This window comes from Aspergillus nomiae (genome assembly GCF_001204775.2).
Source record: "Aspergillus nomiae NRRL 13137 chromosome Unknown contig00590, whole genome shotgun sequence".
In the NCBI taxonomy this organism is placed as follows: domain Eukaryota; kingdom Fungi; phylum Ascomycota; class Eurotiomycetes; order Eurotiales; family Aspergillaceae; genus Aspergillus; species Aspergillus nomiae.
In genome coordinates, this window is record NW_015378645.1 from 1 (window position 1) to 15,648 (window position 15,648).

A 15,648-nucleotide genomic window follows, 5' to 3' on the forward strand; every position below is an offset into this window, starting at 1 on the left:
CCCTTCCCACCGGCAAGGGGAGGACGAGGGCCCAGAAGAACTCGGCTGGTGAGACAAACCCGCCAAGAAAATAGGGATTCTGGCCGGCGGCCAGAGGGGAAGTAAGAGGTACCAAGACTGTAGGTCTGGAAAACCCCTGCTCAGCTTTGTTCCTGTTCGTCCTCCTGTGGCTGTGGCTTCGCGTCTTTCATCTCCAGCGCGTCCATGATCTCCTCCCAATGCGCGACTTTCACTTTCTCTTCCCAGGTCGAAATGGCCTTATCCCCGAGCCCCCGCAGTCGCTCCTCCGGTTTCAATTCCTCAGAGGTACCATCTAAACCGGCGAATACGGTCTGCACATCCAATTCCCGGATGGCGGCCTGGTAGAGCTTGAGGACCTTCTCCCTCTTCTCCAGTCTGCTTTTCACCGCCTCCTCGCTCTCCGTTGAGGATGATGACGCGCCGCCGCGCACAGCACCAGGCTTCTTGATCACCGCCGACGAGGCACGACTCTCGTACCCCCGGATCACGCCCTCGAGAATGCCGAGGATTGTCCCCGCGCGCATGCCCAGTTGGGCACCCACGGGGAAGCCCGCGTCAAAGCCGGATTGCACGTGTTCGGTTTTCGAGGCGGAGACGCCGTCACGATAGCCCGCTGTTACATGTTGGCGGCGGAGGGAGGGCAGTTCGGAGGGTTCAGATTGCGCTGTGGTGGCGATTGTGTGGGTTGGCGTGTCGTCGTGGGGTGGGGAGCCGAAGATGTCGTCGAGGCTGTTGTTGTTGTTGGTGTTGGGGGAGGTCATTGTTGTGGTTTGTAAAAGTCGTAGGTTTCTAGAGGGATATATTGCGGTGTATTGACCGTAGAGATTGTGGTAATGGGTGTATGTTATGATGTTGTAGAGAGGTGTAGAAAGAAAAATTGGAGAAGCAAAACTGGAGTTAGTAATTCAGTGGAGGGGCAGCCTTATCTTATCGCAGGGTTTTAGATCAGATCTCTATACAAATTTATTTCAAGCATCACACCACTGCCATACTACTTACTCTACCTACTGATATTTTAAGATAGCTACCGTAATTCCAATCAGTGAACAAACCGAAAATCCAACCTCTTGACCCCCTCATCCGTCGTGGTAAGTAAATAATCACTCTTCTCCTCCTCCGACATGGACTGCCACTTCCTCTCCCTCGTTCGGTTCCTCCAAACGTAGTACGCCTTAACCGCATAGAACAAAACGACATTGAACGAGCAAATTGCGAGTAGAATCTTATTCCCCCGGCGATACAGTGGACTATCATCTTCCCGAAAGATGTTACTCCCGATGATATTCCCGCCCTGCACGCACATATTGTACAGCGCGGCGCCGACGGCGCGCGTGCGTACGGTGTTGCTGATGCGGGCGTTCCAGCCGACGAGGATCGCGTGGCAGTATGGATAACTGAGCAGGACAGTGCTGATGGCGTAGCGGATCCAGGTGCTGGTGGATTCGGGGAGGGCGACCAGGGCGATCAGGCAGGGAAGGATCCAGATGTTGGAGGTGGAGGCGACGATGGCGCGCTCGTTGAGTTTGTCTGAGATGCGGGTGATGATGAGGAGGTTGACAGCGAACATGAATTGCGAAGGGATGGCGAGGAGGTTGGCCTGGAAGGTGGAAAAGCCTAGTCGCCGCAGGATGTAGGAGAGATAGTTTGCGTGAGGTTGCGGTGGGATATAGATGAGGAGGCCCAGCAGGTAGAGGGGCCAGAGGTCGAAGTCTTTCAGGCACTTGATGAGTGCGATTGGGCCAACTGCTTGTCTGTTTGGTGGATGACTGAGTTAGAGATGGGTGGTTGTTCAATGGAGCTTTGGAGACGGACCTGTTATTCATGTCGCCTTTGGACGGGTCGTCGCGCAGAAGTCGGTTCACGAGGATGAGCTCCTCGCGCTCGTTGAACCAACCGTCTTTGCCTCGGAACCAGCTTTGTGTTTGGCAGGGGCCTGGGGGCATAAGGCCCCAGGATAGGATGCCAATAATAGCAGTGACTAATCCTTCGATGAGGAACCTGCGCGGGTGTTAGTCCAGATAAAAAGAAGTGGAGAGGTGTATTTACAGCCATTGCCAACCACTCCATCCTCGAAGTCCACGCATCTGCAAGATGCCGGCGGCAAGGAGGGATCCAACGATATTGCAAGTACTGGCCGGGTTAGCATGGTTGTGTTCTGTTCTTGGAGCTGTGGCTTACCTGAGCGCCGTCCAAAACCAGCTGAGACGAATGGGTAGTTCTCGTCCTTTCTGTTCCGCGTTAATATTACCTTAACACTAAGGCAAGTTAGGTACTTACATAGAAGTAAGATAGCCATAGGACTATGTCACTATAGAGAACGTTAGATAGATACTCAGCAAACCCTATCTATAGACTTACGGTATAAAACCACCCATCAGAAGTCCAAGAAGGGCTCGACAGGCAAAGAAGCCGGCTCTGCTTGAAAGGGCAGCCTGTGCAGCACTGATGGTTGACCAACATACAATAATAAAGGGTATCCATCTATCTGGCCCGACCTTCTTACTGATCAGACCGCTTGGAAGCTCTGCTGCGAGGAAGGATACCAGAAAGATCTGCCATTGTCAGCAACTATCGGCAACCCTTGGTGAGAGGTAAGCATACAGTTTGTCCATAGTTGAAATCATTTGTGTTCATGCCTAGTTCAGGGAGCTAGTATTGGTTAGCTAGCAGACTACCAGCTTGAGGCACTTTCACTCACCATGTCATCTGTGATTGCCCTGTTGATATTTCTCCGGTTGAGATCCAGTGAGCAGAACATTAACCACGCCCAGAACATAATCCGCAGATCAACCTATATGATGTTAACCAATGTACAACCAGACAGAAACACAGACAAGAGAATAAGGTGAGGTGAGCAAACCTTTCGGATCAATTTTTTCTCCTCCTTAGGAGTCCAGGTGAAGGAAGGATCAAAGCGATGACGACCCTCATATTGGGCTTTCTCATACACATTGGCCCAATATTCAGCAGCGTCTGAATCATCAAAAATATGGTTCCGAGTTCCTTGAAACCCGTCCGAACTCTTAGTTTCAGACTCGTGACTGAAGAAGCCCTTCCCCATTGTATTAACCAACAGCGAAAACGATGGCGGATTGATTATTAGTCCAATATACCAACCCAGATATTCTGGTGAAAGCTTCAGTATCTTCGAGTATGGTCATGCTGCTCATGAGTATCAATCTTCCATTTATATGTTCACGATAAGAGCTCCGAGATACATCCCGCACACGATTGCAACAATAGGCCAAGGATTGTATCATACGGCCAAGCGGCATTAGCCATTGGCCAAGACAACATGATAGCCTTTACTTGCACCACTCTGCAGAGGCTAGACACGCATCTTCAGGGTGTTATCTCGCATATGCGTATTGGAAATCGAGGCCAAGTATATCGAGCTATTGTGGGCATGGTTCCAGTCAATCAACGTTCAAGCCGATCAACATAAAGTTCACGAACATCGCTAAACCCCTCATCAGTATACATCAGGATAAATCTCAATGCAATAGCCGAGCTGAGGAAAGAGTTTGATTAGTATTTCCAGATGTGACTGTCGTTTGGCTTGCCTAGTTTATACTAGCGATCATTCGGCTTGTGGGATACGCGGCGTATGTTGAGAAATTTTTGTGAGCCAGGTCCAAAAATACTGGCTATAGCACTCTCACTCTTTACCCCGGAGAGGCCTTTGGCAGTATTTTATACAAACATAAGCCGATAGCGCTCAATGAAAGGAAGATGTTTCATCGAAATAACGGGTTTACCAAACGGGTGTAGCGATAGTTCGTGTCTTGCAATAGACCCAAAAAGTGCGACGATGTAGCTGCAATATCAAAGACTAGCGTTCAGTATAGAACATCTTAGAAGCCGTGCTCACTTGTGTAGAGTAGTAGGACCTATGTAATTAGTGTGTACAAGTATGATGAAGATATATGATGTTAATGATATTCAATTCTGACTACATGTCTCATGAGCTCATCGACGGCAGCACTCATCTCGTGACCATATGGAGCCTGAAAGCGTAGCCTGAGGTGTCTGCGCGTTCAAAAGGTTATAGGGATTTTCAGAGGAATTTTTATATGAATCAAAGGAACACTTTGAACTGACTCGGAGCAGTATATCTGTATTAGTCGTGGCGTGGGCGAATTTTATGTGCTGGGCTCTCCTTTGTACAGTGCCTCAGACACGGAGTACCTTCAACCACCTCTGCCTCACAAACAAGACCATATAATCCAGAGAATAGAGAATAAAGGTCTAATGAAAGAGGAAAAAAAATCAAACAACAAGATTCAATAATATCAAAAATCAGATTGACAAAAAGCTCACCCTCCGTCCCCGGCGCCGAACGCGTTTTAGCACCGGCGTCTTAGGGAGGGCTACGAAAACCCCGTAGGATTTTACTAGTGGAGTCCCAGGGCGAGGAATGACGGATTCGAACCGCTGATCTACTCGAGCCTAGGACTTTGGGGGGCCGGACTCAGCGAGGCCTAAGCTTTCCGCTCGACTATCGGGCCCCCCGTCACTGGTACTGTTAGACACCTAAAACATCTGTTCACTATGATTACAGAATGGTGCCTGGAGGAAGAGGCAGGTGCGAGGGCCTCGTAGGTCAGGCAGCAGGGTGGCATGCCTGGGAACAGTGGATGGTCATGGTAATCATGATGTCAGGCCGGGTACCTGCTGAGAGACCGACGAGGAAGGCGCCAGGGGACTGTCTGTCTTGGGTATTAAGTGTTTGTCTGATGCAGACAAGTTTTATTGCATTCACCTGGATGAGTTCCAGGGGCTTCCTATGACGTTTAAGTGGAACAGGCATGGAAATTCGTCAGACTCGCCGCGATGCTAGGATGTTGAAAGTACCCTGTGGTTGGATTGGCTCTTCACTTGAGGCGAAAGACATGCGTGGGGGCATAACAGATAAGGTTGAAAGTGTTACTCCAGCACATATGCAAGGCACTGACTGGTCTCCGTCTGTTGGCACAGAATTATCAATGCCAATACCCTTCGAGGACAACCTGAGTGGAGTATACGCCAGCTATAAGCCAACGCATAGTCAAAAACGGAGCACATGTTCACTAAGAACAAGTTAACGATACTTGCGCTCTTCACTTGCTAGGGGTAACAGGTATTGCTCATGGTGGGAAGGCATCATAATCAACAGATCGGCCCATATCGCATTCAAATCGCTATTCAGAGGTTTCTCATGAAGCCCGTGGTGCCAGTCTCAGGTGCTTGACAAGCAAATTTGTTGGACGGATAGTAGCACATTGGTGGGATATTTGATTCTCATCTCCAAGATCCATGAGCGTGGGAAGTATCCCTGGCATCGCGGTTGTGTATATAACGGAGTGGTCTTAATCCATCAAACAGCTGTCGATTTTGGGTGAATGATTGAGCCTTGGGTGCTACATGGCAGGTCTGTGACTCCATGCTTCATTATCTCGATTCTATCAGGTGTTCGAACTCCATTCTAATACCCATTAGCTCTTGACAAGAGCATTAACCTCGCCAAGGAAAGCCGGGTCGCTGTGCGGTATTTAACATCGCTATTGGTTTGCTCGTAAAGCGTATCCTCGCGCTAGAATTGTGGGGTCTGCGCTTTCGGGGTGTCATTTGGCCTGGGCCTTTTAGCTCTCCCCGATGATCACTACTAGTATCAATTTGCGCGATTTCCCACATCAAAAGCAACCACTTGGGTCACTGAGCGTTCTCGGTAAGTGTCTGGAACTCATTGGATATAACACCAAATGATCCGAAATATTTCCGGTGCAAATCAAAATGTCTCAAAATACAACAGGAAGCTCCTCTGTTCTGGCTACGTGTGACAGTCAGAAACATGGCTGCAGGGATTGTGGAGCCGCCAAAATTTAGCTTCTTGGGTGCTATACATAGTGGAGACGGCGTGCAGTCGGGGTAACAAAAAATTAGCCGTTGCCAGCCAGACCAGGCCTGGTGCCCCCGTTGCTACGTAAAAGCTCTTTTATGCTTACAATCTGGCATTATAAATGGAGCGTATGAGAGGGCTGAGAAGCATCATGTGACGCCCTGGCCCCATGACGGGTCGGCATGACCCGGTGATCGTCTTCCACATTTATATAAAGCTATGCCCAGGCCTGCCAGCCTCTCCTCTTAGAGGATGTAAACAACCGTAAACCCAGCCTCTAGCTGACCACGACGTCCATACCATCCGATCCAAAATGGCAAGACGATCACCAACCGCCTCCTCTCCACACTAGTAATACCCCCCTTACTCGTGGGCTACGGCACGCATGTCTGGTTAAACTCACTGGAAGCAAGATATCCCCCTATTGCTCCAGATAGATCCAGTACCGAGCTTCTCCGTACACCAGCCAACTCAGCAACTCAACATGTCCCCCACATCGACATCTACGCCGCCCGGATCCGCCTCGGCGACCTCCAAGCACGGACCAACAACCCCACAGAAAAGCCCACGAAACAAGACCTGAACACCGCCTGGGCGCAATCACTGCTAAGCTGCAGTGGACTTCGTCTAGAGGGAAAGCTGATCGGACTCTTCCGCAAGTGTAAATTCGACCCAGGCGACCTGGGCACCACGACGGCAGGATTCAGTCCTGATCCAGAAACGGGAGCCCCGCGCGAGCTTCTGAATGGGGTTATGACTGTTCTTCGACAGCCAGTGGGCGACGAGCCTTTATTAACGAAGTGGGAGATTTCGGATGGGCCAAGGCGGTTCTTTGAGGTGATCTCTCGTTGGGGGTATCCGTGGCGCTTGATGACGGGTGGACGGCATGAGATGAGTGTAGAGGGGCCGTTTGATGGCGAAGGGGATGAGGAGGGTCTAGGGCCATTCGTGGAGGTGCGCTTCGCTTCGGCGCACACGTATGAGATTGTGCCTGAGGAGGGAAGTCTTTCACAGCAGAAGACTATTCCGAAATGGGTTGCAAGGTTGCATTGTGGGTATGCGAGGTTTCTATTGGATACTGCTGTGAAGGAGTTGGTGGAGGGGATGGAATGATGGGTTTAATTGTGCCAGTCTGGCAACGCTTGATGTGATACTACGTTTTATGTTTGGGCTGCTTTGTATCTATATGTGCTGCATTTGAGCGTATAGAGGTAGATCTTGTATGGGCGTCATAGAATTGCGCGCACAAGCAGGCGAAGACTTTTAGAATTCCATGATTAATGGCCTCCCAACTGCGATGTGTGGAAGTTTACCATAGAGAAATTAGTATTTATCGTGTGAATGGTAGGGTATATCTGGCCAACATTCGGTAGTGTAGCATGGCGAAAGAGTATGAGTTTCCTACTTCTAGCACTCAGGAATTATCGAGCATCTTCTATAGAGGTGAACATGTAGTTCCAATTGTCACTTTTTAGCACTATTAATAGAAACAGATGATTTATTTTGAATTATCACCGAATTCAAGGTCAGAGTGATGTATTTCGAGGATGTTGTCATAGTAAGCTAGATTCTGACATGGCCGTCCAGGAATAAATATTACCTGTGATCTTTCAAGGCAGCTCAAGCCCCAACCGTGTGAATATACCCAGAGGGGAATACTGGGGAGTAAAAATAATATTCAAAGGAGGAAATTTCTCCTAATCTATTCCCTCTTCAACTACTTCATCATTCGAATATTCATCTAGGCACGGAGTTGCGTGACAGTCCTATTCACAGCCCTAAGTCACTATCGAGTAAGTGTGAGGTATAAAGGCACAGACTTCTCCAGAAAGAATATCCCACATATCCAACTTCAACCACGAACATCTTACTCTGCTCAATAGTCTCTACCGGAGTACTTAAACTTCTTTGATAGTGACAGCGTTGAACAGTACAAGCCTACCATACTACAAGCTTACAATACTGCATTCGTCAGTCATTTTTCCGTTTACATATCAGTATCGACTGGACCTTGCAGAACCTACACGATTATCCATTATGGATGATCAAGGCAGTCAAGGATTGCATTGAATGGTGAGACCCTGACGCAAAAAGCATAAATCAATCCATTAACCATAATTAGCTCTACTGAAGTGATGAGGCAGCTCACCACAAGGATGCGCAACCTGCCACCATTTGCGTGATTGGCCATAGACAACAACTATCACATTCGATCGATACGCTTGATGCAGGGTAGGCCTTACAGTCGGCATAGATCATGGATCAAGAAACAAACCTACATACAAGTTTGACGTCACGCTACGTGTACTTGTGGTCACCGTGACACGTCAACCATGTAAATGTCTACGGACAGTAGACGACAGGACCAACATTGTACACCTCGGTTTCAAGGAAAGATCAAGAGATGGTCATCACATTTCGACGCCAACGGGAATATCCGAAAAGGTGTTCTGGTATTTGCACATCCTAATGTACTCCTGGGTTCAGTATACCTAGCAACATGACGAACAATAGGTAGTGCGTCGAGGGGGATCAGTGTTGTGTCATGACAAGAAAAGATGAACCCATCGAGATAACGCAAATTTACCCATTCACTATGGTGGGTGGACCTTAGGAAGAACAGCAAGTGTTTTAGTTCAGCCTATGAACATTTTTATGAGCAGGCAAAAATCCCTAGTGGCAGAGCAGCAGTTTGGTGAGGGTTATTTCAGGGGACAGAAAGTCTCCTTCATGGATTGAGGCCGAAAAGCTCTGAGACTAAGGTCTGACGGGTGTTAGCAGATCACAAGAATCTGATCCTGATGGGTAAGTTCACTTGCACTTTATTCTTCTCTATAGCCATAACTTCAATTTAAACCCAAGCATTACGATTTCAATCCTGGTCTTATGTCCTTGGATAGACTTCTCCTTGCCTTAATACTCTGATTGTATACTAACAGTACTAGGGAAAGTCGGCACTAGCCCACCGAGGATAGTAATATCCGCGGAAGAGAATTTTCATGGGTCCGAAGGCACAGAAGTCCTCCAGGGCACTCTTACTTCCTCGTGCAATGCACATGGCCTATGGAGTAAGGCGCGCTTCGATATTCACACGGATAAAAGGTCCACCGCTGTGGTAGCAACAGCGAAAACCACAGCTAAGTAACCTCTTTTTTTTTTCATCGTTTCTCTCCCATACACACGGAGAGAGAGAAGATTTGTATAGAATGCGGAAAGCTTTGGAGTCGTCCTGTCATTGGAGAATAACCGGAGATGTGTATGGAATACCCCTAGCTTATCCTGTGTCGAATATTCCCAAGTCGGGAGGGCTACATCGCTCGGACTAGAAGTCGAATTCATATACGATTGGGTCATATTGCACTGTTAGGGGCCAGGACAGGACTGCCTTGCACTGCACATACAGTCTGGCCAGCTTTTCATAAAGTCTAAACAATCACCTCGCGTGGCCAATATTCACAGAGACCGGCCATCCTTGCTGGCACGTACGACGAAGAAAATCACCCTCATGACTCCGATTATCTTGAGTTATCGCCATCTCTATTCCTTAACTACTAGGACGTGGACGGCCAAAGGAAGTGCATACAGGCCTAGCTTCCCTCCCTAACCTCATGGCGCGGGAGGTTGGCAAGATGTACGTTGGGAGCTGTTGGGCGCCCACATGGCTCAAGTACACTGTGATCCAGCACTCGACCTCAAGTTACGAAGATAGTTATCATTGAAGTTCTACCATGGGTTTTCATGGAGATTAAATCACCGAAAATCTGCGCAGCCAGGTGTAAAGGCCGAAGTTGTATACCTAGTTCGAAAGTTCTATCAGCAAAGCCAGCTTCTCTGCTAGGTACGGCGACTACGCCTTCCAACGCGTCTCGGGCCTGGACCTCGCCACCATACAATTCAGACGCGAGATCGCACACTTTGCATTTGTTCAAGGTCGTGTATCATTTAAGCCAAAAGGTGAATATTTGCCACACCTGCGAGCGTCTGCAGAAAAGTCTCAAAGCCGTATTAAATCCTTAATGCTTGAGATCTTCCGGACGTTCGATGCGCTTGAGCTGTGGTCAACATAGTGTCCATTAGGTGCCGGTAGACACACTCGCATATGATAGACAGTCAGTGAGCGCCTCTACATGGTACTCCACAGTCCATCGGACCCACTGAAGGGTACTGTATCTGGTATAGAAGTTGGAGCAACGCGTGTGGGAATCGGCTATTTTCACGGAAGACGGTGTTTCCCGCAGGTGCAATGGCCACGACGATACACGAGCCTGTTTACGTTTGGTACTGACGCGATATACTGATCATTCAGCGGAGTCCCGGCTCATCAGGAATCAAACCGGCCGTTAGTCAACCGCGAATAACACGATGGCCATCGTCCGAGCCTATCGGCAAGGGCAAGGGACCGCGAAACTGCCTATATCTGAGCTTCCGCCTTTACGGTTCCTGTTCCTCCCGTCGAAGAATCAGACTCTTTGTGGAGTGATTCCCGGATACATTGCTGTGTCAAGCTGAAGGCCGCGTCACAGATACAAAAGTCGCGTGCCCAACTGATGTTCTATGTGTTTGTGGCATGATACCTGCGCCATAAGACCATATACTTGGATGTTCCAATGCACAGAATCGTCAGCGATGGCATAGATTACATCTTTCTTAAGGTTGTTCCCACCTATTCTGGCAACACTAGGGGAAAAACCAACATTTACGAAAAGACAGTTGCTGTGTAAGGTATGGCTTTTCTATGGCAGAGTTCTATTTTGCGGACAGTAACGAAGGCGTTACTTTCATACGAGCATCGATCGTGAAGAACACACCACAGTCAACTTGCCCGATTGGTACGAGGCAGTCAGATCCGAAGTCTTCAAAGCAAAAGTTTCTCCCTTGGTCTTGTTTTGGTTTTGTCTTCCTTTTCTTTTATGTCATTCCAAAAAGAAAATGGTATTCTTAGAGCTGTATGCTAACTAGGGCTATTATGTTTCTATCTGCTCGGCCAAAGTACAATCATTAGAAGAAGGAGGCAATCTCAAGAACCTCTCTGCTGACATTGGGACGGCGATAGCCAAATCTCGCGCCCAATCCCTGGGGGTTGAGAAGCGGATAGTCTACTTTAAGGGAGCCATGAATTGTAAGTCTTATATCGATGCACGAAGGCTAAAGCTAACTAGGCCGTTAGGATATTTTACTACCCCCGCCAATCCGTGAAATCTTGTACTCAAAATCACGGTCCCTGTTTCCCAATTTCGATGCGTCGAGCGCTCTAACCATTGACATGGGGTTATTGGAAGCTGTTCACCCAACGGCTCTACACTACAAACGCCCCATAAATTACTTTTCGGTGTTGACTTCAGACAACCGTGGAACCTGCTCCGCCGTCTTATAAACAAACAGGACTTTAGCATCTGGCTCGAGGCTGAGGAAACTATGAAGTACGCCACGGTCAAGATGAAACGTATTTATGACCGCCATCACAAACCTATCGAATTTAACGTTGAGGATAAGGTATATCTATGAATGCACCGTGGATATAGTATACCAACAAATCACAAGACACCAGCTAAGCTTCAGAGCCAATACGCTAGGCCAGCGCTCTATTTGCTGTTATTCAGTCAGCAAAGGCGTCACAGTCATCAACTGCCCCAAGGCTTTACTATCTACTACAGTCATGCGAGTGCCGTTGCTTGTTAATAAGACTAGCCTTATATAGGCAACAGAAGGCCACAGTGTACTGGATCTATTTCTTGGGCGGTGGCATGGGCTGCTACATATGATAGCATGTCAGATACGTAAAGATTACCGCGCTGATCCTCGTGCAAGTGAGGCCATTAACGCCCTGCAGTCAGATCCTAGTGCTAATCTGCCATATTGCATGTAAGATGGGTTGCTCTTTATGATCAAACATGTCGCCCATGAATTGATGGCCGTACTGAAGTATGTGATGGCAATGCTACCGCCGTGGACGACTGCCATTATACAGTTGTTGAAGAACTGTGAATCTACGTACCTCGACCAAGGATACCAGATATCTTTCGAACCATACATAACAAAAAGCATTACTGAAGGCAGCAGAGATATGGTCCTGGGTTACATGGTTTAGTAATCTTCAAGGGTCAAACCTTACTTCGTGACTATGGCTTGACTCAATGCCGAACCTGCCTTGAAACAAAGTTGGCAAGCACATGGCATCCTCATGGATTGCTATGAGGTTCATAGTTAAGCTCCTCGTTGTGAATTAGACTGATTAAGGTCGATGCACCAGGACATCACTCGTCTCCGGTAAGCTAGCACTATGGAAGTGTATCTTAATATAACTAACTTCGGTAAAAGCTGCCCGGATGGCCAAGATTACCTGGCCCTGGCACCACTGCAGAACAACCCGACCCCGGTTGGCCCAGAGAGATCGCAATGTTCCAACTTAGAAGGCCGAGCAACAATAAACCCAATCTTATCCTCCATTTAACATTCGTCATGGTAATACGCTGCTACATATGGTAGCGTGTCCTGACTCTTGCTCTAACGTTCTGATGGTCTATCGGGCCCCTAAAGCACTCCATTCACAATACCCTTATCATCCAATTCAAATCGCCACTATGCGAAAATTCAGATGAAATATATGTCACCGATCCTGCGTTTGCTGCAGCAACATCACGGGCTTCTGGGAAATATCATGGAATTCGGCGATACGGTTTCCCTTGATGCTCTACAAGTCGATAGTGCTACCTATAGTATTTGGTCTGGATAGCCTTAACATAAAGCATGTTGGCCAGGTAGCGGTGTACATGCAGGACAATAAGGTTATATATGGGTTTATGTCCACATATAGCGAAACGATCCTTCTGCGACAGGTGCGCGACCCCGTTATGGGTTAGCTTTTGCGCGTGTCTGAACCATAGGCTCCAGGCTCCCGCAACAAAACTGCAACATGAATAGCACCAATGAACTTGAGGAGCTGGCTACTATGACTTGCGGGAAGTCAAGTGTTTTCCATCAAAAGTACTTTGTTGAATATAGGGAGGAATGACAAGTGATTGCATCAGCTGTTAGAGCTGCCATCACGACTGCTGGATTTACTCGCAATGTTCCAGCTTTATCGTGGCGAGCTTAGGAATCGACTTGGTTACCGTTGAGTTCTTGATCCCCAGGTTAACCAATCCCGATACCTGATCCCACGTACGTGGTGGGATGTGATTATTTTTGGATGGGACAAATGTGCGAAGATCGCGTACCATACCACTGAGTGACACACTCAATATCAGCTACCGCAGGCAAACGTCCTGACAAAACCAGTCAGTGCTCTGTACTATATGAGCTGTGGCATGGCATCAGTGGTTCAAGAGAGGTGCCCTAAGGGGTGCGCACCAGCGTACGAGGGCTATCTACTCCTCTTACCTATATCCTATCTTGACCTTCAAAACACATTCCTCTTGGCTATACCAGCTTACACTATCAAACCGGCTAAATACGCCATGCAACCAGAACTTGAGAGTATCATCCAGACCATGGAGAATGACATGCAACACGCAGAGACGCACGCCGGCGCAGATAGCGATGACCTTGCCCGAGACCGAAAGGGATTGGAAATTGTCCGCTGGGCAATATAAGATGAAGAACCAATCCCTGTGGATGAACTTGAAATTGCATTCCGCGTCTAAAGTCACCTATAAGCAGTTTCTCCTCTTCAGGACCATTCTCCTGGAGGATAATCTTATCAGTCCAAAGCCGAGATGATTGATTTGGATTTAGCGTCAACCAACTTGGATCCTATGGAAAGCGAATATAGCAATCCGATTGACATGATGAGCATTCGGGCAATGAGCATCTGAAGTGGCCTGAGATTGAATATGTACATGCTACCTAGGAAAGTCTGGGGCAACGCCCTCTACCTCCCAGCATCAGAGTGTTTATGCATGTTCGCTTGGTAACCCTACCCATCATCCGGGAAAAATTTCCGCCTCCTCGAACTCGGTCAGCAGATGTGGGCTGCCATTGAGAAACTTCGGACAACCCAGGTAAGAAATAACATGGAGTATGATATATCACTTGAATGAGGCTAACACAGAACACAGAGTAACATCATGGCAGCTGCCTTTTCCATAATCCCTGCCTCCTCTCCCCCAATGGTCATCCGAGGCAAGGAGTCTGCTCTCACTGTTGCTTGACGGAATCACTGCAACATCGAGTTTTTAGAAGGGAGGCAAAACGCAAGGATATGCGTGGATGTGGCAAGGCCTCACAGAAGGCGTCAAGTGCCCGGCTGGAGCGGGAAACCGCCGTGAGCATTCCGTTCTGGATAGCTTCATTTGTGGTCCCTATCATGGCGCCTTCGAAAGGGATGCAGAGAGCTGACTTGAGGAACTAGATTAATCGGGGAGGACCAGAATGAAAAAGTACAGAGCTGGCAGTAAATTGAAGACTAGCATCTTCGAGAGTGCAAAGTATCAAGAAGCAGAGGAGTATGATACAGATCGCATTACGGAGGCTATACAGACTTCAGATATAAGTCATGGCGCACTCATCCCTCCTATGCCACTGTGAAATACCAGCCAAGTCAACCTTCCAGAATAACCAAACTATGATAACAGAGCAAAACACTTGTCTTCTTGATTCTGCAGGAGGGAGAAACCATGCGCGATTACCAATGTCCCGCCAATGCCCCAATTTACAATGGAGCAGCAAAGCCAGAACCGGTTTATAGACAAAGACAGCCTCCAAGAGTCCTTCAAACCGGCAACTCAACGGTATCTTCCTGACTGTACCCTAAAGGTCACCTGTGATAAGCACAAGGTTACTACGATTATTAAGAGCAGAGAGGAATGACAGATGATATTCATTTACCTGAAAGCTAAACTATGTACAAACACTGAGGTAAGTACTAGATAGTTCCCCCAAGTCTACTTACAGGGTACTTGAAAATTAAACTATAAATAGAATGAAATACTGCGTGTCTTGTATTTACTACACAACGCCTTGGACAAGGATGGATATTCTCCAGTGATCCTTAGTAATGGCCAACACCGTGTACTCGCGGTTCAGAGTATGCTTGAGGTATAACATAGATTGGCACGACAGAACGCCGTTATGCCTAGTGCTGGGTTTATTATTGACGAGTGCCAGTAAAACCTTCTACTACAACATGTAAAAGCACGAGAGCACTCGGACAAACAAAGGAAATAATATATGCTCAGTATGTTATCTTCAACAAGGTGACAGGTTTTACTATAATGGCACTGGTTGGGTGTCTCAAACCATACACCCTCTTCTCACAGCATCTTCTAATCCAGTACAAGACACTGGGACCGTCAGCAAGATCTCCGTAGGGAGCTTTTTTGTTCCATGCTTCACATGTTGCTCCAGGTGACTCCTTCCTCCCTGAGCAACTACGAGCCCGCTTTCCTATATATATCATCACTGATTGTGGTAATAGGTCTATCATAGCGAGCTCAAACATAAAGAAATCACACTTAATAATAGCTATATTATCAGTAGTCTGGACAACGAAGCACAAGCGTTCGCATACCTCATGAGCGCCCCCGGTCTGCCGCTCGTTCCCTCGACCCAAGAGAGTCTCCCCCGAAGCCGCAGAGATCCTTCGGGAGGCGTTATCAGAGGGGAATATTGATCGTGATCTCAACAATGAAGGGATCAAGCAATGCTATGAAAACGGCTGGCTGCACTCTGAGCCAACGGATGCTGATGCCGAGCGCATAGTTTCTCTAATATATTTTTATTATTTATTAAATTTATATTAAGATAAAATT

General features: G+C 47.8%; 3 protein-coding genes across 3 annotated transcripts; 1 reads left to right on the plus strand and 2 right to left on the minus strand.

Annotated features, from left to right (window-relative positions):
• Positions 1-140: 140 nt before the first annotated feature.
• Positions 141-782, minus strand: ANOM_011503 (Yae1 family protein; the record flags this gene model as incomplete). The annotated part of the gene is made up of 1 exon (XM_015556759.1): positions 141-782. The coding sequence occupies one exon, from the start codon at positions 780-782 to the stop codon at positions 141-143; it is 642 nt and encodes a 213-aa protein (XP_015401437.1).
• A 278-nt stretch (positions 783-1,060) lies between these two features.
• ANOM_011504 (uncharacterized protein) lies at positions 1,061-3,082 on the minus strand (the record flags this gene model as incomplete). The annotated part of the gene is made up of 9 exons (XM_015556760.1): positions 1,061-1,772; positions 1,834-2,019; positions 2,068-2,151; positions 2,200-2,249; positions 2,299-2,329; positions 2,380-2,573; positions 2,623-2,670; positions 2,720-2,812; positions 2,882-3,082. The coding sequence occupies 9 exons, from the start codon at positions 3,080-3,082 to the stop codon at positions 1,061-1,063; spliced, it is 1,599 nt and encodes a 532-aa protein (XP_015401438.1).
• Positions 3,083-4,572: 1,490 nt separating this feature from the next.
• On the plus strand, positions 4,573-9,044 carry ANOM_011505 (uncharacterized protein; the record flags this gene model as incomplete). The annotated part of the gene is made up of 3 exons (XM_015556761.1): positions 4,573-4,619; positions 6,313-6,950; positions 8,845-9,044. 3 exons carry the CDS (start codon positions 4,573-4,575, stop codon positions 9,042-9,044), a joined length of 885 nt encoding a protein of 294 aa, XP_015401439.1.
• Positions 9,045-15,648: the final 6,604 nt, after the last annotated feature.